Here is a 26075-nt window from a genome sequence, read left to right as displayed (position 1 = left end):
TCTCTCCCTTTATGACTTGGAAATTTTAATACCCTCCTTAACTCAGTCACGTTTGATAAAGGTCCATGATTTCAATTTTTACATTTTTACCTTTGATTAAACTAGAATTTGTTTTTCTTAAAGAGTAATGCAAGAAATCCAGTTTTATTTCTTCCTAAATGAGTAGTCATCCTAACATAATGTGTTAAATAATCTTTCTTTCCATTGATTTTATAATCTTTTTCCTTTCTTTTTTTTTTTTGGCTGCACCATCCTTGGTGGCTTGCAGTATCCTAATTCCCTGACCAGGGATTGAGCCCCGGGCCCTCAGCAATCAAAGTGCGGAGTTCTAACCACTGGACCACCACGCAATTCTCTCCACTGATTTTAAATGGCCTTTTAACTCACATCTTAATGTCTCAAAATTATCTGGATCTGTTTCTAGACTGTTATTTTTCACTCTGCTATTTCTTCTTTAAACTCTTGGTAACTATAATTTCATAATATATTTTAATGTCTGTTAAATCTAGCTTTTGCTTCACTCTCCATTTCAAAAATGTCTGTCCTATCCTCACGTTAATATCCCCCAGAAAAACCCAAGTCTCAGTTTGTCAGTGCAGTGAATATATATTAAAGAAGAGGGGAGACATTTATAAAGTATTGATAGCTAGTGAGGCACCTGAGGTTTGTTTAGTCCAAACCTCCACTTTCAGATAAGGAATTTAGATATAGCTAAGTAAACTAGCCAGACCCATTAGAGCTACTCAGAAGTACTATGGGTATCCTGAATCATTAATAGCTTCTTCTTTCCATGGTTGGAAACTAAAGGCAAAGATGGTACCATAAGGCAACAGAGACAGAGGACTAAAGTTCTTTTGATCCAGCTTTTTTTATTCTCTTCCCAATGTTTCTCATCTTTAAAAGGTAGCAAAAACACTGTGCCTTAAGCTTCCCAGTTCAGAGAGTCAAAACCCTAAAGTGTAAGTAATGCACAAGGGACAGCTGGACTGTTCTAAGAAAGACCAAAGTACTAGCATACCCAGAACAACAACTGCAGCATAATTGCATATCTGCTTAGTCTCTGAAACACTGGAATTTGAGAAAATGACTACTGTAGAGTAATATGCATTTTTAGAGTAATACACGTTTTGCCTAAAAAACATAAATAAGTAAAATTTAAGCCACGACCATGACCAGGTTTTGCCTCTTTTACTTTTTAGGCCTACCTCTGGTTTAGAAAAGCTGTTGAAATATGCATAGTCTTATGGTCTCTCACTATCTATTCCTGGTCTGCCTGTCAGAAGTAAACAGGATCTTTTCATGAAGTTTTTTAGGGATTCTTTTACCTGAATGCTGCTTTCTTCATCTTCCCGGGGTGATTGTGCGGGCATGACTTCTACATCTGAATTATCAGATGAGGTATTACGTTTTCTCTTCTTACCCACCACAGGAGTGATGGTGCTAAAAAGGAAAAACCAGATTAAGTTACAGCAAAGGCAAGGAAAATTTAGGAATAGAAAATACAATTAATCTAACCTATCACATATGAAACCTCCAGGCATGCTGCTGCTGCTGCTAAGTTGCTTCAGTCGTGTCCAACTCTGTGCGACCCCTTAGACGGCAGCCCACCAGGCTCCCCGTCCCTGGGATTCTCCAGGCAAGAACACTGGAGTGGGTTGCCATTTCCTTCTCCAATGCTCTAGATATTCAGTCTGGGGACTCATAACTATTGAGTAGGGTGTTTGAAAAAATAGAAGATATTGGGGTTTCTAAACTACCAGCTGGCTTTTACACCAGATTTGACAAATTTTTGCTACCACTGTATTCACGAATACCTGAATGAAGGCAGCATAACACAGCAGAACCAATTCCTGACTAACAGTTACAAGGCCTCATTTCAGTTCCAGTTCTCACTAGCTCGGCGTTAGTCTTCTAACTAGCAAACACTGATGATAAAACCTAGCGTGATAGCTGTTGAAGATCAAGTAAAATAACAGACATGAAACTTGCTTTTTTAAGCTAAAAAACCCTGTACAAATATAAAGTATTATTATAATTACACCACAAAGCCTGAAGCATCTCAGGGAGTAGAAACTAGCAAGAAAGGAGTGAAGCTACAAGACATGGAAGGAAGAGAGCACACTCAATTGTGGCAAGAGTTATGTGGCAAGCCGTGGTTCTGTCAAGACTGCTTAAGGCTGTCAGTGGCTGCTGAAATCTTCTCCAGTTCACATATGAAATGCAAGAACAGGGCAGCTATGTCTGCAGCAGCTCTTTTACCAGCATGGGTTGTAGGGGGCTAGGGAGAAGACTTTCACACTACAGTGATACAAAATCAAGAAGAATACAGCTTTTACACAAAACCCCTAACTCAAGACTGGCTGTCTTTCCCAGGCCTTGATGTTCACTTGGGACAGAGAAGAGAAAGGACTTATTATTTTCTATGACACATCCCCTTGAACTCTGAAGCTGCTATATACAGCATGAATTTAAAAACAGGAATTTAAACATGTATGCACTCTCCCCAAAGACCCCAACACAACAGCAAAGGGTGGCACTCACTTTAGCTTACTCTTGCCCTTGGTTTTGGAGGTACCAGATGTTTTGCTCTTCTTCGGCTTTTCTTCCTTGAGCCTCTCCCCACTGCTCTTCTTCCTGCGTTTCTTCTCCCCTTCCTCCTCAGGCCGGACGCTGGGCAGCTCATCCTCATTCAGGACTCGAGGTATGTTCTGTTCGCCCCGAGCACGGGCCCTCGCAATGGCCTCTGCTACAATCCGGTTTGCTTTCTCTTGCTTCTTTTGGTGTTCCAGCCTACGGTTTTCCTCAATTCCTGTCTTGCCCCCAGTATGGGGAGCAGAACTTGCTGGTGAGGACAGAGCTGCCACTTCACTGGCACTGAGAACTTTAACTACGGAGAGCCCAGAGGAGGCCCCTTGGGAAGAGCCGGCCTATAGAAATAAAGACACTACAATTTCAACATGCTTATGGCTAAACGACCTGAATAAACAGCCCTAAAGCACACAGGCTGGAAACGTTAGTTCTCTTAATCCCTTAAGAATAAGACTCATCAAGTCTTACTGAACCTAGAGGCATGCTTTTTTTTTTTTTAAATAATTTTTTGGTGGGATGGGGATGAGGAAAGGCAATTGTGCCAAATTAACCTTCTATACGCTTTAGCCATGCTTCTAATGTCAATACTCATCTCCACAATGCCATACAACTTCCAAACAATACAGACAACACTAGTGTCTAGGCCAGTAAGAAAATTCCAATGCCATTCTTGTCCTACCTTTATCTTCCTGGGGGTGGTGGGGGGTGGGGTGAGGGTAGGGGAAAGAATGATAGATAAGCACTTGACCTCTTCCAAGACTATTTATCTTTCAGATGAGGAGTATTTTCAGTCATTTTCATTTCACAGGGATATCAGCGAAGATTATAAATAAAACAATTTAAAGACAAATACTAAACAAATCATCTCTTATCCCAAACCCAACAATAACCCTCAAATCTTTTCATGATATAATTAAAATAAGGTTCCCGTGGGTGAAAGAAAGAAAAGCCTGCATCTCACTTCAGAGACATGAATCTAGACTGGCCCCACATTCAGCAGTGAGTGGTTGCTGAGGATAACGTCAGGGGACTAAGAGCGTGTTTGCCTTCTTAGCTCAACATGTTGAGTCTCACCTGTGGCTGAAGTACCACCTTGAGGGGTACTGAAAGTCTCTGTCCTGGGGCCTGTCCTGGTCCCATTATCTGAGCCTGCTGCACAGAGGAGAGAGTCACTGGCTGGGTGGAGGGCGGCTGTTGGGGTTGTGGCTGTGATGATGGAGGCTGTGGTACGATCTGGATTTTCTGTTGTGGTTGCTGCACCTGCAGCTGTATGGTTACTACTTTGGCAGGCTGCCCCTGGGCATTCTTGGCTTGAGTCAGGGCTGCTAGCTGGTTGCCCTGTAACACTATCTTGCCTGGTAGACTCCCTAGCACGACATGCCGGTGTCCTTGGGGACCTCCAGACTGTGGCTGCTGGAGGACCAGTGTGATGCGTTTCGATTCACCCTAGAGTGAAGAGAGGAAATTGCAAGAGAGGTAGGACATTAAAGAAGGGTAGACCCCTTAGTATTTACACCAGTTTTCCTCATCCTGGAATTATAAAAACTGAGGGTCAGAAAAGACAGTACAATCCCCTCTGTTCATCTTCCTATCTGTCCTGATAAATCTTTTCTATAACCTCTGCCCAGTGGGTACCAAGTCTATTCTTGAAAAACTGCTGAAAGGTTTGCTATTTTCTAAGGCAGTCATTCCATTTTTTGGAAACCTATTAGGATAAAAGTCTTTACAATGAACTAAAATCCACCTCCTCAGAGCTTCTCTTCACCAGCCCTACTTATCTGAACACTGTCTTCCCCTCCTCCAAATTCTTCTGGCCCTTGATTCAGAGGCTAGAGTCTTTATTTTCTTATAAAAGAAACAAGTCTTTTCACTGGGCAAAGCTGGAGGAGGACAATCTTAATAAGAAGAACAGTAAAGATACACATAGTTTCTGTAAGTCTTGCAAATATAAATACACATATTTGTCAAAAATGATTCTTTGTTCCCATTGCATCCTACAGTACTCGTATAACTTTGTATCATCCACCACTGTGAGTTCTTGCTTAAGGTCTGTATTTCCTGGCAGATGGTGAGCTCTGTAAGGACAGGGACTGTGTCTATCTTGTTCAGCGCCAGCTAGGCACAGTGTAAATATGCAGTAAGAGCTCAAAAAATGCATTAACACTAACTGCTTTCACCTTGTAAGTAACAAATAATGTGGCTATCAACACTAACTGATAAAAAGTAAAGACGGAATTTAAGCAGAATTCCTAGAGACAGCTCTCATGTGCTTGCTCTCACACAGTTGCTGGGCCCGCTACTAAACCAAAATTCACCTCCCCCTTTCACTCAAGTCACCTGGGTGGGTGTAGAGGTCAGTGTAACTGCAGGCTTCAGTGGGGGCCCTGTGGCCCCAGGGTTTCCAGCAGGAGCTGAACCCTTAACTGGCTGTAGGACCAGCTGCTTTACTGGTCGGCTGGGCTGGACAATGCGCTGAACAGTAGCCTGGTTCCCAGGGACCTTGGCGGCCAACACTGTATTACCAGAGACAATGGAAACACCAGGTCGAAGGGGAGTGCCGGTTAGCACTTTGGTAAAAGTGACTTTTCCACCATTGGCTGTGCCAGCCACAAGGGGCTGAGCTGTGCTGGTGATACCTTGGGCCTGAATTTGTGCCACATGGGCACCAGTGACTGAGGAGCTTGGTGGGGCTTTAAGGATAACAATCTTAGGGGCGGACTGAGGTGGTTGTCCTCCAGCACTACTGGAGGAGACAGCTGTGGCAGAGACACCCATGAAAGGATTCCCTTGGCTCAGGATCTCCTGGCTCTTGGAGACCTGCAAAAGTCCTGATGTTGGTGTTGATGTCTGTAAGACAGGTTGGGCTGGCTGCTCTTGGCTGACGGGCTGAGTGGTATAATCATGCAAGGTTAAAGATTCTGGAGCTGGAGCTGTTGATTCTTTGGGAAGTTCTGTGGGGGCTGTTTCCTCTGGTGGGGGGACCAAGTCATTTGCTGATGAATTCGCCACATCGCCACCTCCACCATCCTGGTTCATCTGATCCAAGGAGTCCAGAGAGCTTGGCAGTCCAAGGGCTTCTTCAATAGGGTCTTGTGTGACCGGATTGAAGCTGTCATCAGTCAGAGAGTCCAGGCCAAATAAATTCGGGTCATCAAACAGATCCATGATGGGGTCTGCCATCTTGGGAAAGCAATGGGGGTTACTTCCCCAAGGTTTAAGGAGGGAAGGGGAGGGGGGGTACTGGCTCTCCCCTCCCCTCCCCTATTAAGAAAAAAATGTACACAATAGAAGAGGACTACTCTTCAGGTAAAGAGGCAAGAAACAAGTGCATGTCAGACTGTCCTGACCTTCATGGAGCAAGATGGCTAGGTCTTCAGAGGAAGATGATGGAACTCCTGTTGTAGAAAGACAAATGACAAGTAAGCAAAGGAGGTGACCTCAGGGAAAATTTCTGCCCGTAACATCAAATAGCATCAAAATAGTAAGAGAAGAAGGAAATGTGAGGTAAGCTGAGGACAGAGACACAGCAGAAAGAACATCCACACTTCTGCTTTGAAACCAAAAGAGAAAAAAAGAAATAAGCCAACCCCTTTTTGGGGCTCTTACACCTACACACTTTGAAGCTTCTGTCTGTCAAGATAATTCCACTGTCTCTGTCCATTTCTTTTCACAATTATCATTCTTAGGTACAGAACAGGAAATGCAACATTCATTCACTTTCTATTTCAGATTCTTAAGTTGACAGCAATGAACAATATATCAGCAATACTTCAGTGAATACAGATAGAGGCTTCTGGATATACTGGATTTTGTAACTTTTCCTTGTAATTCCGATACTTCTACTTACTACTAGCAAAAATAAACACCTTTAACCAAGCTTACTGGGTAATCTCGCTAAGTTTATAGTATAATTTTACTCAGGAAGACTCACAGACTTTAGTTCACCCATCAGTGAACCTATACATTGTGCTTCTGTTATTAAGTCCCCTCCCCGCTTTCTCATATTTAAGATCAAAACCTTCTCTGGGAAAAGAGTCAAAGAATTCTACAATTTCGTTCCAGTTTATGTTTCCAACTTTCACTCTCATCATTTCCTGTATGCTCATCACTTCCTATATATACCCTAGATTTCAGTCCAAACAGATAATCCAGTTCCCTTAATGACATTCCTATCTGCATGACTTTGCCTATTTTGCTCTATTTTCTGCCTGGAACATCTTTACCACCCTCCCCACAAACATCTCTTCCAGCTAAAATCTTTAACATCCTCAAAGGTCTTCTACTCAGTAAGGCGAGCCCTGCACCTCCATAAGGTGAGCAATTTGTGATGACCCAGTCCCTTCATCTTCTTTGTTGTTGTTGTTTAATCACTAAGTCATGTCTGACCCTTTTGCAACCCCATGGACTACAGCCCACCAGGCTTCTCCATCCATGGGATTTCCCAGGCAAGAATACTGGAGTTGGTTCCCCACCCAGGAATTGAACCCACATCTCCTGCATTGATGGGCAGATTCTTTACTGATGAGCCACCAAGGAAACTCTCATCTTCTTTAAATACCCACAACATTGCCTGTACCTTATTTAAAGCACTTATATTTAACATTTTATTAAAATGATAAGTCTCTTGTCCATTTCCTCTAAAGGACCAAAAGGTTCCTTTGTGCAAATTATAAAAAGCTGCCTGCTCAAGATGCTTGTCTGCCATCTGCTGGAAAATTATCATATTAAGCATATTATCTGTGATGATGATGAACATGTGCAACGCACACCCTGCACAACCCTGCATGGTGGCCCAGCTCCTCTTTCTTCAAGACAGAAGAGCTCCTGAATGGTGGGGACCACATCTTATTCATCTGTGGATCTCTAAATTGCCAGATCAATATCACATACACAGTAGCTACTCAAAAAAATTTAAATGAATTAAGTGCCTGTGGTATCTGAAATTAACTATTCTGTTCTTAGAGAAATTAACTGGTATTCTCTGATTCTAAGATGAGACAGTAGAAAACTTCCTATCTTGAAAAACTGTCCTACAAATAACTGAAACTATGTTTTCAAAATCCACATATGGGGCTTTTAAGTACATAAAATGTTGGAAAAAGGAAAAACCAAGACAAGGAGTTTTAAGTATATCACCCTGTAACTGTTTGAAAATGTAGTATTTGCTTTCTGTATACGATTCCAATATGTGTCAATCCAGGAAAGCATCGGTAACACCATTTCTCCTACTTTTAGAAGAAACCAGAAAAGAAATTTGTCAGTGACACAGAACAGACTAGACTGAAGACTTTTTCACACAAACCCCAAGCTTTTTTCCCTCCTCCTCAACTCATTCCAGTTATCCCTGCAAAATTAATATAATGTGGGTAAGTAGCCCAGAAACTGAGACACAGATAAGAGAACAGACTCATCAGTAGTTGGCACAGCAGTTTTTCAAAATTACAAACCATACAGAGCATCTCCACCAATGTTAAACAAGATCTTTCGAGCTTCAGTAACTGTATCCCTTCACATCTCAAGCAAGGTCCGCATCATTTCCCATTCCTGGCTAAAGTATTCCACAAGCTCATCCCAGCCTCTCCTATCTAATGCCTGCCCCAAAACTACTCAAAATGGTGATCAGAAGACTTATAAATATTTCTTAATTTAATAAAAATCTACTCAATAATTTTATAAATTTTTTCAATACTTCTATCATCTTTTCCTAGTTATGCCCTACTTTGCTACATATTATCTTTTCACCTCCTATTCACTGTCAGAGAAACTACACTAAATATCTAACAGTCAGCTGTCACACAAAAAATACAGTGAAAGTTCCCACTAACTAGAAGTTTACACTGTTAATAGTTTATAACCTTCCTTTCTTCCATGGAGAATTCTGTCCTTTCCAGGACTCCTTGCTATTTATTCACCCAAATGCTCTTTCTTCCCTCCGCAAAAGCCCAGTCTCAGAGAAAGAGAGAGAGAGAGAGAGAGAGAGAGAGAGATCTCATTTTTTAATGGGAAAAACCAGGTTAACAGCTTCTCAAATATTTCCTTACTTCCATATGACTCAAGCATTAAGCTCTTAAAGGTCAATGTACTTATTTATCTCCCTTTCCAATTTTGGGACCAAATTCCTGCTTCTCCTGGTTCAGTCAAGGCCCCCCAGTTTAAAAAATCTCACCACCGACAATGCCACACATCAAATCTCACTACTTCTCAGTTCCATTCCATCAACTCACCCCTACCTGACCTAATTCATTGTATATGAATTTTTTAATCCTAGCCTACAGCTTCTTTTTTAACTCACATCTTTAAATCTGTCCTTGACTCTCAAAAGAATAAGCCTTCTCCAAATGTACCGCCAACTTTCTTACTCCCTCCTATTCTTACTTATGGGTCATCCTAGCTATACCCATATCTGGCCTATTCTACCAAGTTCATCTACCTCATGAATTCTCTTTCCATAATTCAAATCCTGGTAACAAAAATAAATAAATGTTAAGCAGTCAAATATATGAAACCCTTAAGATAACCTTAAGTAAAGCTACTCCCTAGATAAAGAAATCATAGCAGACTTTTATCATATTGAGAATGAAAAGCCAGCCTTCACCTTCCATTGACCCAAAGAGAAACATATGCATATGTTCAAAAGACAGTTTGATGGCTGTACTTAAACATTTTCCATAATTCCAAACTAACAAGTAGACTAATGACAGAAAACTTGTGGGGTGGGGGGGAGGGTGTGGGATATGAGGGAAGTAGAACCAACTAGTCAGTTGAGATTAAAATTCAAAGCTATCCATCTACAACTTCGAGATAACAAGCCGTAGAGATTCTTTATATAACAGCCCTTCATCTCACCTTCTTTTTTAAGGAGAAACTACTCCTTCCCCTCGAAATAAATAAATACTGATGTTGGCAGCTTTACCACCTTTAATATAGTTCTTCTGGGTTTTCTTAGAAATCTAGAGTCCCAGCTCTCCTGTTTTTATTTTATGTGCCTCCTGGTACCCTTGCCCATTTCAAAAACAACTTGTCTGTCCAATCATAAAGGACTAAGTTTTAATTCCATGCTATACTTTTCAATCTCAATCTCCCCAAATCTTTCAACAAAGCAGTGATTCTCAACTGGGAGATGGAAGGTATGTGAAGTTTGAAAATGTACCTTTAATGTTATAACTTTACATTTGTCAAATGGAAACAATCTCACTGTTTACATTATTTATATTCAATAAAACTGAACCATATCTCTTGGCCTGTGAGGGTATGTAAAAGACAACATGGTGGGGGTGGGGGTTGGGGGGCGGTGTAGCGCAGGCAGGTGTGGACAGAGAAAGAAGCATGCCTGGTTTGGAAAGATTATCGACATTTATGTGATGGGATAGGATTTCTTATGGCCTCTCAAAAGGAAGTTCATCATTTTGTTTATGATAGATGAGAAATACTGCAAGAAAAATTAGCCCAGTTGTCTAATACATAAACTGACCTTCAGACATCCATTCTCCATTTACAGATTTCTCTACACTGCCCATCCTCTTAGAAGATAACAGATGAATGGCATAATGACAACAAATGACCTTTTGGGGGAGGGGAAGGCTGCATCTTTACAAAGTACCAGCCATGACCACTTAACCTCTAACTGCTCAAAGAACAAACTATTTTACTTCAAAGTATTAATCTTGTTATTGGAAACTGTATCCTTTCAAGATCAGTGGCAGGCAGGCAGACATAAACATTCTATGGAAACAAAAGATAGAAGCAATCTGAAGAAATCTCTTGAAAATAAAATAAATCAGAAGGCTTAAAATGAAGATAGTCAATATAATTTTTAAAAGAGAAGGACTTAAAAACTGCACCATGGAGACATCTGTGAGACCCAAAGGGTCTTAAGTCTTATAAAGAAACAGGAAATAAACATCCTATGGGAATGGAATCACAACTTAGGGTCAGCAAAGGATCAGGATGGAAGGACACAGACCATAAGAAATGGAGCTATTTAACTTGAAGCCACTCAGGAGATTTCCTCAAGAATATCAAGATCCTAGGCCATTTTCTCTATCTTCACCATTCTCACTGCCAAATGTGTGGCTGCTCTTTTTTGTTTGTTTTCCCAGTTACTGAAGGAAAAAGCACTCACACCTCAATCAGGAGTATGGACATTTGGGGCAAACATGGCTGGTAAAGTGAGTCCTTCTGAATAAACAGGGAAAGCAAAATAGGCAAGTATGAACGCTAAAACCATGTACATACGTTCAAGGGGTAAAGGAAAAAGTACAGAAATTTTGTGCTCCTGTGGAAGAAGGGAAAGAGCAAGGTAAGGAAGTATGGGATTGATGGAGAGGAAAACGCGACTGGAGGCGGGGGTGGCGGGGACCCGGGTACATTACCTGCTCATACTGCCAGTGTTGGTGCCAGTAAGGCCCACACAGCAGAGGCGGGAGATTTCTGGCAACTGGAGCCCCCAAAATGGAGATGAAGTACATGCACTTGAGGGAGTGAGCCAGTGGGGTGCCCTCCAGGGTGCGGATGGTCAAGACGGGAAGATGCGGGGTGGGGGGGTGTGGATGCCCGGGGTGGGGGGGGGGGCGAGCAATGTTAGGGCGGAAGCTACAGGCGGGAAGGTCCGACAAGCCCTGAAGGAGAAAAGGAGCTGTGTCTCACCCCAGCAGGGTAATAGAGGTGCCTTTACCTGCAGCGGCCGTGGGGGGCCGGTTCGCCCCTCTCGCTGTCTCTCCAGCACCAGTTCCCCCTCCTCCTGCGCAACCTAACTTGATGCTCCTGCCCGCCCCACGTCCTTATTCGCTCCACTCCGCTGCCACTCACCACAGGCGCAAGGACGCAAACCAGCGCAAAGGGTGGGACTAAACAGAGCTTCCCCCTCCCCCGCCACCGCGGGGTTAGGTTGAGAGCGCACGGAGAGGCCTATCCGGTTTCCAGGGCCGAGGCGAAGCCTGCAGCTTGCTTGAAAAAAAAAAAAAAGGAGCCTGGCCAAAGGAATGGTCTCAAGCTGAGGGAAACTAGTCCTGGAGATTCAATTCCCCCACCTCCAACACTCTTTTCTGCACACCAAAGAGCGTAAACTCGGGAGAGAGGGTTCCACACTAGGCCAACTCCGCCTCCCTCTGAATCCCCTGCCTCTTAGTCCTGTCAGCGCCTCTGCTGTGGTGACTACCCCTTATCCCACGACCCATTAAAAGGGGCCACATCTTCCATCCATCAGAGGAGTGAGTCAGCCCAACTGCTGGAACACGGGGCCCTCTTCTCTTCAAAGATGAAGCGCTCTCTCTGCTGCAACCCAAATTGCATTCTTGATAGTCTAACCCTTAAGCATCAGTATCACTTTCTAGAAAGTAATCTCAGGTACTCACGACCAATTCCCAAGCACTCCACCTCCAAAATGCACACCTACTCCTAACCCTCAAACCTGGGCTCTGGCCCTCACCTCGCTGCTCTTGAAACTCAGCCCCTCTGATATATGGGTCAGGGTCCAGTTTGCAGTGCCACTTCAGACCACTCTAATTCCCAGGGTTGGCAACCCCAGAATGATGGTACAAGCTTAAATCCCTCAAAGTAAACTGTTAATAAAAACAGCTGCTTACCTCCTGACCACTAATTTCCCCTGAAATGTAAACACTCTCAACACTGAAATCCTACTTTCTGTGCTCTATGATACAAACTAGGAAGATCAACTTGGCCTTAGATCTCCTATTTTTAAAGATCTTCGCCTTACCACTAATGCTAGGGACACCCAATCCCCACTCCAGTAAACAGCAATACTGTTCTCCCATTCACTCAGGCTCCAAACTTCAAAGTCGCATCTGAAACTTCCTCTTGTATCCATTTTTCAACCATTTGCCCAGTCCCATTGGCTCTCCTGAAAATGTATCACAGATAGTGGAGCTGGCCAGCTTCCCAATCACATCAAGTCAGTTCTCTTGTTGCACAGATGAGAAAACCGAGGCTTACAGCTGAGTGATACAACCATGAAACCAAGTGGCAAAGTTAGGACTCAACTTTCTCACTTTATTTCTGCTGCCACTTCATTTATGCAGCTCCTATAACAGAAAGAAGCCTCTCCCCCTACTAATTCTGCTATCAGATTAGTTTCCTAAAACATAGGATAGCTAAATCAGTCACCTGCTTAAAAACTTATAAAGATTCCCTGTTACTTAAGATATAATCCCTAAAAGACCACACTTTGCCTTTCTAGTCTTTTTTTTTTTTAGCCATACCCCATGGACTGCAGGCTCTTAGTTCCCCAATCATGGATTGAACCCAGAGCCAAGGCAGTGGCAGAGCTGAATCCTAACCATTGGACCACCAGGAAACTCCCTGCCTTTCTAGTCTTATTTCCCACTATTCTACATATACATTTATATGCTGGCCAAAACAGACAATATTGTCAATATATTTTTTTCTCATCTGGGCCTAAGTAGTACACTTGCCTTCAAATTATGTTACTCTTATTCCATTTCTTTGTTTTCTCAAAATCTTACTTATCCTTTAGGACCCACATCAAATACCTCTTCATTATCTGAACATTTACTGAGCATACAATATACAGAGTAATATGGTAGCATTAGAGAACCAAAGATGAATCAGACAATCTCCACCCTCAAAGAGGCTTCCCTGATAGCTCAGTTGGTAAAGAATCCATCTGCAATGCAGGAGACACTGGTTTGATTCCTGGGTCGGGACTATCTGCTGGAGGATGGACAGGCTATCCACTCCAGTATTCTTGGGCTTCCCTTGTGGCTCAGCTGGTAAAGAATCCGCCTGCAATGCGGGAGACCTGGGTTCAATCCCTGGGTCGGGAAGATCCCCTGGAGAAAGGAAAGGCTACCCACTCTAGTATTCTTGGGCTTCCCTTGTGGCTCAGCTGGTAAAGAATCCACCTGCAATGCGGGAGACCTGGGTTCAGTCCCTGGGTCGGGAAGATCCCCTGGAGACGGGAAAGGCTACTCACTCCAGTAGCTGGATGAGACTTTCACTCACTTCACCCTCAAAGAACCTAAGACAGGAAGGAGTACATTTGTGTACACATGTGGGGAGACAGGAAGAGTAGGGACTATGCCAGCAGTGACAAATGTCCAATGGAATACACGCCCTTCAGGTCAAAGGGACTTAATAAATTAGGAGAAAAGGTATTAAGGAAGTAGTCTCTTAAAGGATGAGGAGTTAACTTGGGAAGGGAAGGTGAGCTACAAGAAAGGGGTGTTCAGGCAACAGGGACAGTAAGAGGAAAAGCAAAAGAAAGCAGGGCAGTGAAAAGCAGTATGAGATATATAGAGGAAGGTCCAAGTAGTTCAGAAGTTCAGTCTTGCCTAAGTGTAAATCACAAAGAAGAAATCAGAAGGAGACAAAAATTGAAGGGGGAGGTAAGGGGCAGATCTTTCAAGGAAAAAGCCTTGAATGCCACATTGAAGCATTTTCTTACAGGTGTCTAAGGAGCCACTGAAAGATGGAATCATACAATCAAATATGCATTTTAGTTAGCTAGCTCTGGCTGCTGGATAGAGAACAGATTTGGGGGATGAGGGAACAGAGGACACAGAAGCAGCTAGGAGGCTGCTATGGTAGTCCAGAAAAGAGTTGTAATGTGGATGCTTATTGATTTTTTTTTTCCTGCACCCCTGCCTTCCTATATTGGAGACTAACTCAAGGTAAAATCTTCAAGAAGAAGACTGGAAGACTGGATCTTAAGTCCCATTACAGAGCTGGAGTGGGTGGGTGGGGGGTACTGAAATGAGGGGTGAGGTTCTACTTCCCCTTCCAGTTGGGGAAGAAGTATACATACACATAACTTTGCCCAGTTTAAGTGGACACTCCTGTGGAAAACCTTGATTTTGCAGTGGCAATACAAAAAATATTGTCTAACCAGCCAGTTAGACAATATTCAGCAATGGGAGACACTCGAATTCTGCAGCATCATAAACAGACTGTCAGTGCTATGATCCTGCCCACATTCTCCATGTCTCCAACTTCCCTTGGTTCCAGATCAATTTCTAAATCAGATTCTCTAGCATTCCCATGTGAGCCACACAACATCCTTTGAATATGTCCCTTTCAGCTTAAGTTAGTCAAAAGATGATTTCTGTGGTTTGCAACCAGGAATTCTTGCAAGATGCTGCTGCTGCTGCTGCTAAGTCGCTTCAGTCGTGTCCAACTCTAATGATGAGAACCCAAATCATAGCAATGTGGTTCCAAAGGTAATGAAGGGAAGGAAGGGAGAGAGTTTAGTAAAACTTAGCAGATAAAAACTGGTAGAACCTAGAGTTTACAGGGAAAGAGGAGTTCAGCCACTGTAGTCTGAGTTGCCTATAGCATGTCAAGTACTGACATTCAATGGGAGGTTGGATGTATAAATCTAAAAGTTGCCTTGGTGACAGATTTGGAATTATCAGTATCAAAACAGTAGTTTTATGAGTGGGAAGAACTCAGAATATGAAGAGCAGAGCAAGTATATACAACACCGCACCAATGCTGTTGGGAAGACAACAGAGAATGCTGGGGGTCTGGGAAGAACTGAATGTCCACTCCAAAGAAAGCAGCTGCTGTTCAGCTCTTAGTTAAGTGTTGCCATATGGAAACACAAATCTGAGGTTGAGAGAGAACTTTAGGTTTTCCAAAAGCCAGAAATACAGGGCTTTATGTAAGTCTTCCAGGTTTTAAACAAAGATAACTAATTTTTAAAAACGTTTTAAACACTTGGCAGGCTAAACAAAACACTTAGCAGGAAACCCCCAAATTTGAGATTTTGGGTGTGGAGTGAGAAAAGCTACAGAGGAACCCAGGAGAACATCAGTATTTAAGAGTCAGAATAAGCCACACCTATTAAGCAGGTAGACAAGGCAAAGCTAGAGAAGCAGAAAGTGCAATGCAACCGAAGCAGAGAGAGGAGAGAGTTGCAGGGGGAAAGAGTGATCAGCTGCATCCAACAAAGCACAAATGTCCACTAATACAAGAACTTTAAAATGCGTCCATTGGATTTAACACATCTCTGCTTTTCTCTGTCAAGCTAAGAGTAGTCAGTTCCATATGAGTTTTCATAGCATTTTTGTTAAGTACTTTTTTGGGATAATTATCTTCTAATTCCTATTTTAGTTACATTTGTATGTGGAAGCCTCAGGGGCTTAAAGTCACAGGGATGTGGGTTCAAATTCCTGTTCACAAAGTAAATAAACCTTTCTGAGTCTAGTCCATTCCTTTGTACAAAGGCAGATCAAAGTGGTGGTGGTGTTCAGTGGCTAAGTCATGTCCAACTCTTCGTAACCCTGTGGACTGGAGCATACCAGGCTTTCCTGTCCTTCACTATCTCCTGGAGTACAAAGGGGGATCAAATTATAGGGCCATTAATGAGGATTAATGAAACATCTCACATACTTCTAATAAATATTGATATATAACCACTATTTCTAGGAGGTACTAAACCAATGTTCCTGGATAACAGTTGGGAAAAAAATTGTTTTTACCAGTGTCTCTACCTAATTTGGGAGATGCCAGTCAGCCTTAGAGGGTGTAGAGTGATTAATGGCCTTCAAAATAATTCATTAATTTCAGCAGGTTAATATCTATGAGCATGAATATGCACTGCAGCCATTGCTTCCTCTATATTAGATCTAATTTACAGCAAACAGGAATAACTACAGTTTAGATTCTAGAGTCTGGGGATCATATTTAACTAACTGGCTTCAGTCAGCCTAAACCTGCTATAGATGTTCTAAGTCACTAGCATCTGACTTTTGGGTACTTAGAGACCTAAATTAAAACTCTCAGGGATCCAAGGAAGGATGATAAAGATTTCAAAAACACCCCCTCATCCCATCCCTCCAAGCACTTTTTTCCAGAACATCACACTTCTCTGATTTACCTTCTACTTCTCTGGCCAATTCTCCTTTGCTACTCTTCTCCTCCACCAGCATTTAGTTCACCAAGCTTTGGTCCTAGGCCTTCCTTTTTTCTCATTCTGTACCTTCAAGGATGTCCAGTTCATATACAGGGTCTCAATTCATTATTTTCCTCAACAAACTACTTATATACTTGTCTCTCATTTGTATCTCTGGGCAAGATGTCTGAACTCCAGGCCTGTTTATTGACTTGCTTACTCAACAGCTCTTCCTGGTTGTCTCTACAGTCTCCCTGGCTGACCTTCCTCCCTAGAAGAGGCTTCTTACCTCAAGGAGACTTGATTTCTTGGTGGTATCCTCCATACTCACTTACATGTGCACTCACAGAAGGTAATCACCCTCTAGCATCTCCTATTCAGCTGTGGCTGAAGATACCAGAAACTCTTTTCCTTACCACTCCTATCCAATATTTCAGAATCCTACCTTCATCCCCTAAACATCCCTCAAATCCACCCACTTCTGCCTCTACTACCATTCTGGGTCAAATGACCATCCCCACTCCCCTCGACTACTGGAACTGCCTTCCAACTTGTTCCCCATCTGTTCAGCCTGTTTAATTGTTTGCTGTTGTTTAGTCTGAGTCATGCCTGACTTGTGATCCTATGGATAGCTCCTCTGTCCATGGGATTTCCCAGGCAAGAATACTAGAGTGAGTTGCCATTTCTTTCTCCAGGGGGATCTTTCCAACCCAGGGATCGAACTTGTGTCTCCTGCATTTCCAGGCCGATTCTTTACCACTGAACCAACAGGGAAGCCCATTTAATTCTTATTTATCCTTCAAATCTCAACACCATCATTTCAAACAAAAGCTTTCCCTGACTTCCCAGACAAAGAAATTGCCAAACTTTTTAATGTACATTACACACTTAGCCCTGTTTTAAACAATGAAAATGTATTAGCAGACTGAACTTGAAATAACTGCATTTTTACAGATGAGGAAACTGAGGCACAAATCATAAGCAATTAACTCAACATTCCAGGGTTAATGGAATGTGGGGCCGGATTCAAACTTAGGTAGTATAGCTTCCAAAGTCACATTCTTAACAACCCAACTATATTATGGTGTAGATTATATGCCTTTATTGTAAATTCTCTGTAACATCCATAATTTCTCTTTCGTAGTAAACTGACTATAAATTGTTTGCTATCCAGCCTTCCTCACCCCCATATTAGAATGCAAGTTACACAAGGGCAAGGTCTGTGTACAGCTTATTACAATATTTCCTTTGCTTATCAGGTGGTAATGGGCACCCTGTGTACTTTTGTTGAAGGAATGCATTTTCAACTTCTAGTCAAAGATGTGTGGGAGTGGGGATTGGGGAGGGGGTGGTGCTGCGTAATACAAAGGTATTTCACCAAAACCACACACTTCTCAGGCTGCTGAGAGCACACAGGCAGCAGCATAGTTCCAGAGACATTCAAAAGAGGAACCAAAAGACCCTAAGCATCTTTACTCTTCAGGACCTGTAGCAGACACAGCTTTCACATGGAGCAAGGGAGGCTGCATTTAACACACATAACAGACTACTTTCTGTAGTGTGGCAATCACTATTGAAAGCCGTGAAATTTTAGTTATTTCCTTTAGGCTTGGGACCCTAAAATCCTCAGTGGTGGGTAATTTAAAGCTGTGGTAAAACGTGAATGGATGAAACCATACTCACATGCCTCAAAAATGGGGCATGGATTCAGCCTCATTGCAGATTTTATTCCAGTGAAACCCTAGAGTTTTGGTCTAAGTCTGAAGAGAGAAAATAAGAGCCTAACCTTTAAGGATGCCCTGAAATCAAGTTAGACTGGACCTGGAGAAGTTCCTCTTCACTGGTGCGTGTTCAACACGATGAAAGTAATATTCTAGGTTCTAAATTAAGGAATATATAACTGGATCAATATATCACCTTGAATGACACCACTTTTGGACATCCAGCTTAAGCAATAATATATGCAATTTCTTTTTACTGAGGCAATACCAATTTATAACATTTATAAGTTTCAGGCGTACAGTTTTTTTCCTACCTCTGTATACACTACAGCATGTTCACCACCAAAAAGTTACTTTGCATTTATTACCATATAGTTGATCCCCTTTGCTCACTTCACCTTCTCCCCCATAGTATATATAATTTAGGTAACAGAGTCATGGTCCTCTTTATGCCCTCCCACACCACCCCTGCATGCCCTACTTTAACTGGCCCAGGTATATATATACTGTTTCAGCCTAACAGAGAAATATAAATATTTACTTAATTTATTTATTTATCTTTTGGCTGTACTGCACAGCTTGTGTGATGTTCCCCAACCAGGGACTGAACCCAGGCTGTGGCAGTGAAAGCCAGGAATCCTAACCAGTAGGCCAACAGGGAACTCCTACTCAATTATTTATGAGGGACTGTTTTCATTGCAACATTTATGCTAAAAAAGTATGTGTGGCAGGGGAGGAGAAACACTGCTATTACCTCACTTATGCCTCTAGGCACAAAAAATGATCCAGTGACATGGGATGATGAAGTCAGTGAGTTAGTTTCACTTGCACTGGCTAAAAAATGAAGTTGTCTGTGACTGACCAAGTGATTTTCCTCCGTAGAGCTTAAAGTATTTCACATAATCTTATCTTCAAAATAACTAAGTCAAATAAAAGAAACTATTATTCTTTTTTTTTCTTTTTGACAAAAATACAAAAAGAAATTTTACATTCTCAAGGCCCTACAACTGCTAAAGGTATAGCTTTAATAAGCTATGGAATGCCTACTTGTCTAATACTGTGGTCAAACACAGTTGTCCAGAGGTCTACAACGAATTTCTAACTGGGGGGAGATGATAACAAATGAGGCTTTGAAGTCCCATAGACCAGAGTCCTACTCCTGGTTAAGTTATCAAACCTCACTAAGTCTTATTTTTTTCTCTTCTGTAAAATGAAAGTAACATCACACACATTTTCAGGGTTATTCTGAAGATTAAAAGATTATGTACAATGTTTGGCACACAGTAGGCAAATAAAAAGGAGTTTATTATACCCTGTCTAATAATTTAAAAGACTACCACTAAAGGTTTCTCTCAAAGCAAAATTACTCCTTAGAGACTTGGCTGAGCTGATCTGCTAAGCAGAATGGTGGGATACTCAAGTAGACGCAAAAGTTTCGTAATCAGAATAGCTGGACTGCTGGGCAGGATAAAAAGACCCGCACTACTGTGCTGAGAAAGCAGGATAACACTTTAACCTCAAAACCTCGGAACAGACTTCAACCAGCATGGGTGGCTAGGGCAACATGCAGGTAATTCAGTTAATCATTTTCTGTGTTTATAGAAATGATGCTGGTATCTATCTGAGTACCTTGCTTACTTCACAATGTTGCCTGTGGGAACTTATCAGTTCTGCAACTGACTAGGCTGTTCCTCAGGAGCTCACATGCCCCTAGTCCCAGGTGCCTCAAATTTTAACTCCCATGACTTTCAGGAGAGCAGAGAGGGAAGTGAGCATTACCCACATACATACTTAAGACCTCATGGAAAAGGTGCCCCCACCAAGAGGTACACCCAAAAAATAGGCAAAAGCACTACATGTTTAGGAGATTTAATGTGTAAATAAACAAAGAATGACCTGGAGCTGAACGAAAGCAATGAAGAATAAAACACCGAAAGTTCAGTGTTTATGCAACTTGGCAGCCCCTATTCAAAAATTCTGAAAAATCGTGCCTGTCATTAAGTTTACTTGAATGGATGAGTATCTGATACACATCTGATATCTGTAATAGGACATGAAAAATCACAGAATAAGTGAAATATGAATTCACGTTCCATTACAAAACACTATTATGACTTGGTTCTAAGTCGGCTGCCAAATTACCTAAATCACTGTTTTTTTCCCTAGAACCAATCAAAAATAAATTCCTGTATCACTAATGGGACCATGTACCTCTGAATATCCATGTGACTTAAGAATAATTCCCAAAGATATGTTGTATCCCCAAATCATGTAGTGGAAGAGAAAATGGAGGTGGGATATTCCAAAGGTTTTTATAAAGACCATGAGAGACAATTTGAGAAATCTGAAAGACTTTACAGCTCTTGAATATACTTCCTCTCAGATGAAGTTAAGAATTCAACTAATATATATTCTTCTAAGGAAAGTTACTGACATAATTTAAGGAGAATTACAAAACAAAACAAAAAGGTGTTAGTACTGGAATATTGGGATATTTATTACCAAACAAATCAGAACTATCAGATTTAGGGTGCTGACATACATACGGAGAAAAAAGCAGTTCTATTACTATCTAGTAATTTGGTTATTATCTAGTAATTTTAAAAGTCTGTCATTTAATTACCTTTTTAACATTTAAAAAACATAAAAAGCCCAGAAATACCAAATAAAAATAAGCCATACACAGTAACTTTCTCTGGAAATGTACTGAGGGAATAAAATCAGGAATGTTTCACTCTTTCAATGACAAAGCCAATCTTTTAAAAATTACGCATAAAGGTGGTCTTCCCTAGTGGCTCAGACAATAAAGAATCTGACTGCAATGCAGGAGACCCGGGTTCAATCCCTGGGTTGGGAAGATTCCACTAGAGACAGAAATGGCAACCCAATCCAGTATTCTTGCCTGGAAAATCCCACGGGCAGAGGAGCCTGGCAGGCTACAGTCCACAGGATTGCAGTCAGACAGGACTGAAGCAACTTAGCACATGCATGCGTGCACACACACACAAAGACATGTAATATTTAAAATCTTTGGTTTGGTTTTGCAACTTTTTGTACTTTTACTTGACTATGTTCTGAAAACTCTTTTCAAACAAACTAGTAAGACTATGGCACCCCACTCCAGTACTGTTGCCTGGAAAATCCCATGGACGGAGGAGCCTGGTGGGCTGCAGTCCATGGAGTCGCTAAGAGTCTGACACGACTTCACTTTCACTTTTCACTTTCATGCATTGGAGAAGGAAATGGCAACCCACTCATGTTCTTGCCTGGAGAATCCTAGGGATGGGGGAGCCTGGTGGGCTGCCGTCTATGGGGTCGCACAGAGTCGGACACAACTGAAGCGACTTAGCAGCAGCAGCACGACTATACTTGAAAAGTCTGAATAGGAAGGGGCTCGAATGTCATCTATGCTCCGGAGCCTACACTGTCCCATTGCTTGGAATACATTCCTGAATTCATCCCTGCTAAAGGTGCATGAAAAGTAACTATCTATGCCAGTCTTTCTGCTAGATTTTTCATTATCATGTAACATATAGAAGAATAAATAATACATGTTACATTATGTAACATATACAGAAATGAAGTGCTTTATTTTTTAAAAAAAACTTCTGCAGGATCTGATCTCCTGCAACAATTAGATACTTTAAAGTTAACCTACAGGACTTCCCAGGCGGTGCAGTGGTAACAAATCCATCTGCAATGCAGGAGATGTGGGTTGGATCCCTGGGTTGGGAAGATCCCCTGGAGGAGGAAATGGCAACCCATTCCAGTAATCTTGCCTGGAGAATACCATGGACAGAGGAGCCTGGCGGGGGGACAGTGCACGGGGTCGCAAAGAGTTGGACACGACTGAGCACACATGCAAAGTACAGCAGAGCGGACTATTTTGCTTCATGTGAGATTCAATAGCCAAGAGTTTAGTGAAGGATAGAAAGTGATGTGTAATAAAACGGCAAAAGAAATTGTTACCGCCTGAACAGCTTAATGAGAAATCTCAGACAGTAACATACTCTGTAGTTTAAATTTAAAATATCCAATAACTACAAAGAGGTGGACTTATTTTGCAATATAGAGAAACAATGAAAAATTTAAAGGCAATATGAATTAGTCAGAAAAAGCAAAACAAAGAAAAAAAGCTAAACTACAACTTCATGTAAGAACCAACACAAAACAAAACAGAGGTTAAGGTTGGGAGAAGGGGATCCAGGATAATTCAAAATTTAATAAATGGTTAAACAAAGCTTTAGGCAATAGTAAACAGTTCACACACCAGCGATGCTACATAGCAATACAACTGTTACTTGGGTGCCATGCTGTGCTTAGTTACTCAGTCCTGTCCAACTCTTTGTGACTTTATGGACTATAGCCCACCATGCTCCTCTGTCTAGGGGTTTTCTCCAGGCAAGAATACTGGAGTGGGTTGCCATGCCCTCCTCCAGGGGATCTTCCCAACCCAGGGACTGAACCCAGGTCTCCCGCAGGTGGATTATTTACCGTCTGAGCCAGGGAAGCCCATGAATACTGGAGTGGGTAGTCTATCCCTTCCCCAGGGGATCTTCCCGACCCAGGGATCAAACCAGTGTCTTCTGTATTGCAGGGGGATTCTTTACCAGCTGAGCTACCAGGGAAGCCAAGTTATTTGGGTACCAGGCACCAAAGGAACCCCTCTTGAAAATTAGGGTCTCTTTGCATTCTTAAATGGTCTCAAGACAGATGGGAAAAGGGACAATGTCAGTGAGTCAAAATAAAAGGCAAAGTGGACAAAATTATAATGGAAGGATAAAAGGAAGACCACCTGCTCTGTGAGAAAAAGAACAATTAATTAAAAAGGAGATGAGTAGGTTCTGAAATGATAGTTTACCAATGAATCGAATGCTAAAAGTAAAATAGTAAATACTAAGTTGGTTATAGTAGGTGCAAGGGTAGGTCAAGCAAAGACCTGCGGATCAGGGACTGGTTCAAATACAACTCCAGAAGTGGAGTCACTTCTGAGGCTGAGGGTGGAGGGTCCAGAACAATATTGTCTTGTTTATCCTTCAGTTATTAGGCTAAACGTAAGCTCAAAGATAGCTTAACCCTTGCAGGACTGTAGACAAACAGTATCTTCAAAGCATTTAGCATTCATCTGAATGAGTATTAAATCTTATTCTTTCAGAAAGCAAGTACAGAGCTTGAAACCCACAAATTAATAAACTGTTAGTTTTGCCCATAAACACCTCACTCTTTTCAAAGGAGACATGTACAAGGGTTTCTTTTAAAGATCAATTCCCTTCACCATCCTACCTTACCTACCAGAAACTTGACCCTTCTAATAATAAGTGGCAAATTTTTCCTGTTACAACTAAAACTCTGCAGCGGTGGTTACCACAATGCCAAGATTCTTTCACCCCATCACCCAGCAGGTGCTGCAGAGAAGACTGTCCCGGGAAATACAAGATCTGTGTTTCCTGGTGATTCACAACCAGCTCAGCAGCTTTCTATTTCTATCATTTCTATCCATGTCTAAATGGATTTTGTCATTTTGGGAACTGACATACTCAAAAAGCCAGAGGCACAGGATAGATCAAACATGAGGAAAGCAAGAACTGTGTCACTAACGATGCACTGTGTCATCAAACCTCTTATCCTAATCCATAACTCCTTTACTACTGCAGTTTTAAACCTTCCCCGAAGCCTGTCTTTACACACAGGTACCTTCTCTTTGGCCAACGTCCTTCATTTTGCCTTGCAGACCCACTGGCATACTACTCTTATTACCTGTCTCTTTAAATGAAAAAAGTTGTTTTCCTTATCATAACTCTTCTTTTCCTTTAAGGGGTGGGATAATCCAAAATATTTGGAATGAGAAACTTCCCATGTTCTCGCCCTAAGAGGTGGACCACAGTTTGTTCTGAAACCTATTTGTTGATCAATACAAAAGAAATTCCTAAGCAGAAAACAGAGCTAATGGACTACCAAGAGAATATTATTCAAATCACAAACTCACCTTCTAGTACCTAACGTGCCCCACAGTGGATAGGACCTCACCTGATGCTAAGGATAACAGGCAGAGAATCTCCGGCTGAACTAATAGGTTCAGAACAACATGAAGAGTAAACAAGCTGTGGATGTTAGGGCGATGGTAGGGTGCAGCAGACAGAAAACGCAGCTCCTCCGGTGTTTGGGGCATTCCACTATGTCTATTCTTTAAAAGAAAAAGACATCAAGTTCTAAGTCTTCCACTTCTGGCTCACGGTTCTCAGTCACCGAAAAGAGATTGGTCCACCAAACATCTATATACCACAATTCACCTCTTCCTTGAAGACCTTAATCATTTAGGACTGCCCCTTAAAAGGTAGGAGCTGCTGCATTTGCACAGCTGCCGCAAAGGCAGGGAAATTTCCTGCGACACTGGAGACAGGTAAATAAAGAAACTGCTTTCGCTCCGAGGAAGGGGGAGGGGTCTTCTGCCACTGAAGAGTTTACATAATGCAACAGAAAACCAGCGAGCTCTGCGGACCTGTCAATGGAGATGCAAAGCTAGACCTCCTATCTTCCAACCACCTCTAAACACTGTCCAAAAGCCTGCTCCGCTCTCCCAAAGATCCACAGAAATTACACCTAATAATGTAAAACAATCGCACATGCTCACCTCATGCTCTCCTAACCACCTTTACTGCTAAAATACACACATACAAAAAAAACCCCAAACCCCAAACTCCCACTTGAGTCCAAAGTATGGAGTAACCAAACGGAGCCGCGGAGTTTTCCCTCTGAAGGGGCAAAGAGAAAACGGATCTGCCTCAAATCTACACGATGCCCAGTAATCCAATGACAAGGCCTAAAAACTTCACAGGCGCCGGGGCAGCCGCGTTCGCAGCTCAGCCCGGCTCGGGCCCCGCGCCGGCAGCCGCCCTCACCCCCGGCCTCTCACAAAGGAGAATGGTTCAGTCCGGAGCATCACCCAGCACCTGATCCCGCACAACTGGGGGAAGGACAGAGGGCGGGGGAGCGAGGAGGAGGATGAGTTAAGAAAACCAATCTAAGAGCCGCAGCTTTTGCAAAGACTCTCGGACCAGCACTGAGCAGCGGGCGTGTGCTGAAAGCCTACCTGAACAAGTCCCGGCGCTTCCTTTCCAGCTAGCGTTTCAACTCACCCTTTCGGAGAACAAGGCGCCTTCCGGCGGAGCATGGCCAGCCCTCGCCTCAATCTAGCTTGCTAGTAGTCCATGCTCCCTTGCTCCGCCCACCTACGCTCCCACCCGCCAATGGCAGGGCCGACGCCCCGCCTCTTCCAGCAGGGTAATGTGAGCTCCATCCAGGAAGTCTCTTGAGGATGGGAGGTCCTAAAAGGCTGAGGCAACCACACATATGCCTGATTGAAAATAAAATCTGGCGGTACCTTGTGTCTGACCGCTTTCGGTTCACGAGCTTTAGGATCTCTCCGTATCTTTCTTTTCTTGACCCCCGCCGTTGGGGGCGCTCTAAACTAAAACATTTAGTTACCTGTTTCTGGGAAGCCATCTTGGATCGGGCTGGTGCTTTTCTGGCCGGGAGGAGGAAGGAGTGCTTAAGGAATCTAGAGCCCTTTTCGGCGTCCTGTCCGATTGCTTAGGTACAGCCCCAACGTACCCTCCTTTACGTAATCAGACTACCCCTCAGTCACGATGGGGAGTAAACCTGGAATAATGCTGAGTGTGCCTGGAGGCAACCCCCACCCTCTCTCATACAAGTGAAGCGATCTTAACCAAATCAAAGAAACAAAAATTAATTCTTGAAGTGAGTGGATTTTCTGAGTTCCTGGGATAATCCTTTAGAGATTTCTCAATCTTCAGGATATCAGCATAACATCAGCATAGGTTATGCATCTATTCTAGATGCTTCTAATTCTTATGTTTCGCTCACAAGTTTTCCAG

The 26075-nt window shown here is 42.5% G+C and overlaps 1 protein-coding gene across 27 annotated transcripts in view; it reads right to left on the bottom strand.

The window, feature by feature from the left end:
- The window catches only part of CHD8 (chromodomain helicase DNA binding protein 8), a 56675-nt gene extending 31303 nt beyond the window's left edge, over nucleotides 1–25372 (bottom strand). For 4 of the 27 annotated variants that reach the window (XM_042252158.2, XM_060418984.1, XM_060418981.1 and 1 more), the window contains exons 1-5: nucleotides 25317–25372; nucleotides 4927–5984; nucleotides 3664–4035; nucleotides 2542–2927; nucleotides 1326–1440 (exon numbers count right to left, since the gene is read on the bottom strand). In XM_042252158.2, coding sequence (XP_042108092.1) covers nucleotides 1326–1440; nucleotides 2542–2927; nucleotides 3664–4035; nucleotides 4927–5769 — 1716 coding nt within the window. In that variant the 5' untranslated portion in view covers nucleotides 5770–5984; nucleotides 25317–25372. Of the gene's footprint in view, nucleotides 1–1325; nucleotides 1441–2541; nucleotides 2928–3663; nucleotides 4036–4926; nucleotides 5985–11263; nucleotides 11316–24207; nucleotides 24365–25270 lie in introns of those variants that run through there. The other 23 variants (XM_015096892.4, XM_027970113.3, XM_027970112.3 and 20 more) reach the window with 7 other exon arrangements.
- Between the last annotated feature and the right edge of the window lie 703 nt (nucleotides 25373–26075).

This window comes from Ovis aries, chromosome 7 (genome assembly GCF_016772045.2).
Source record: "Ovis aries strain OAR_USU_Benz2616 breed Rambouillet chromosome 7, ARS-UI_Ramb_v3.0, whole genome shotgun sequence".
In the NCBI taxonomy this organism is placed as follows: domain Eukaryota; kingdom Metazoa; phylum Chordata; class Mammalia; order Artiodactyla; family Bovidae; genus Ovis; species Ovis aries.
Note: the sequence above shows the minus strand (reverse complement) of the source record. Positions and strands in the feature narration are given on the sequence as shown.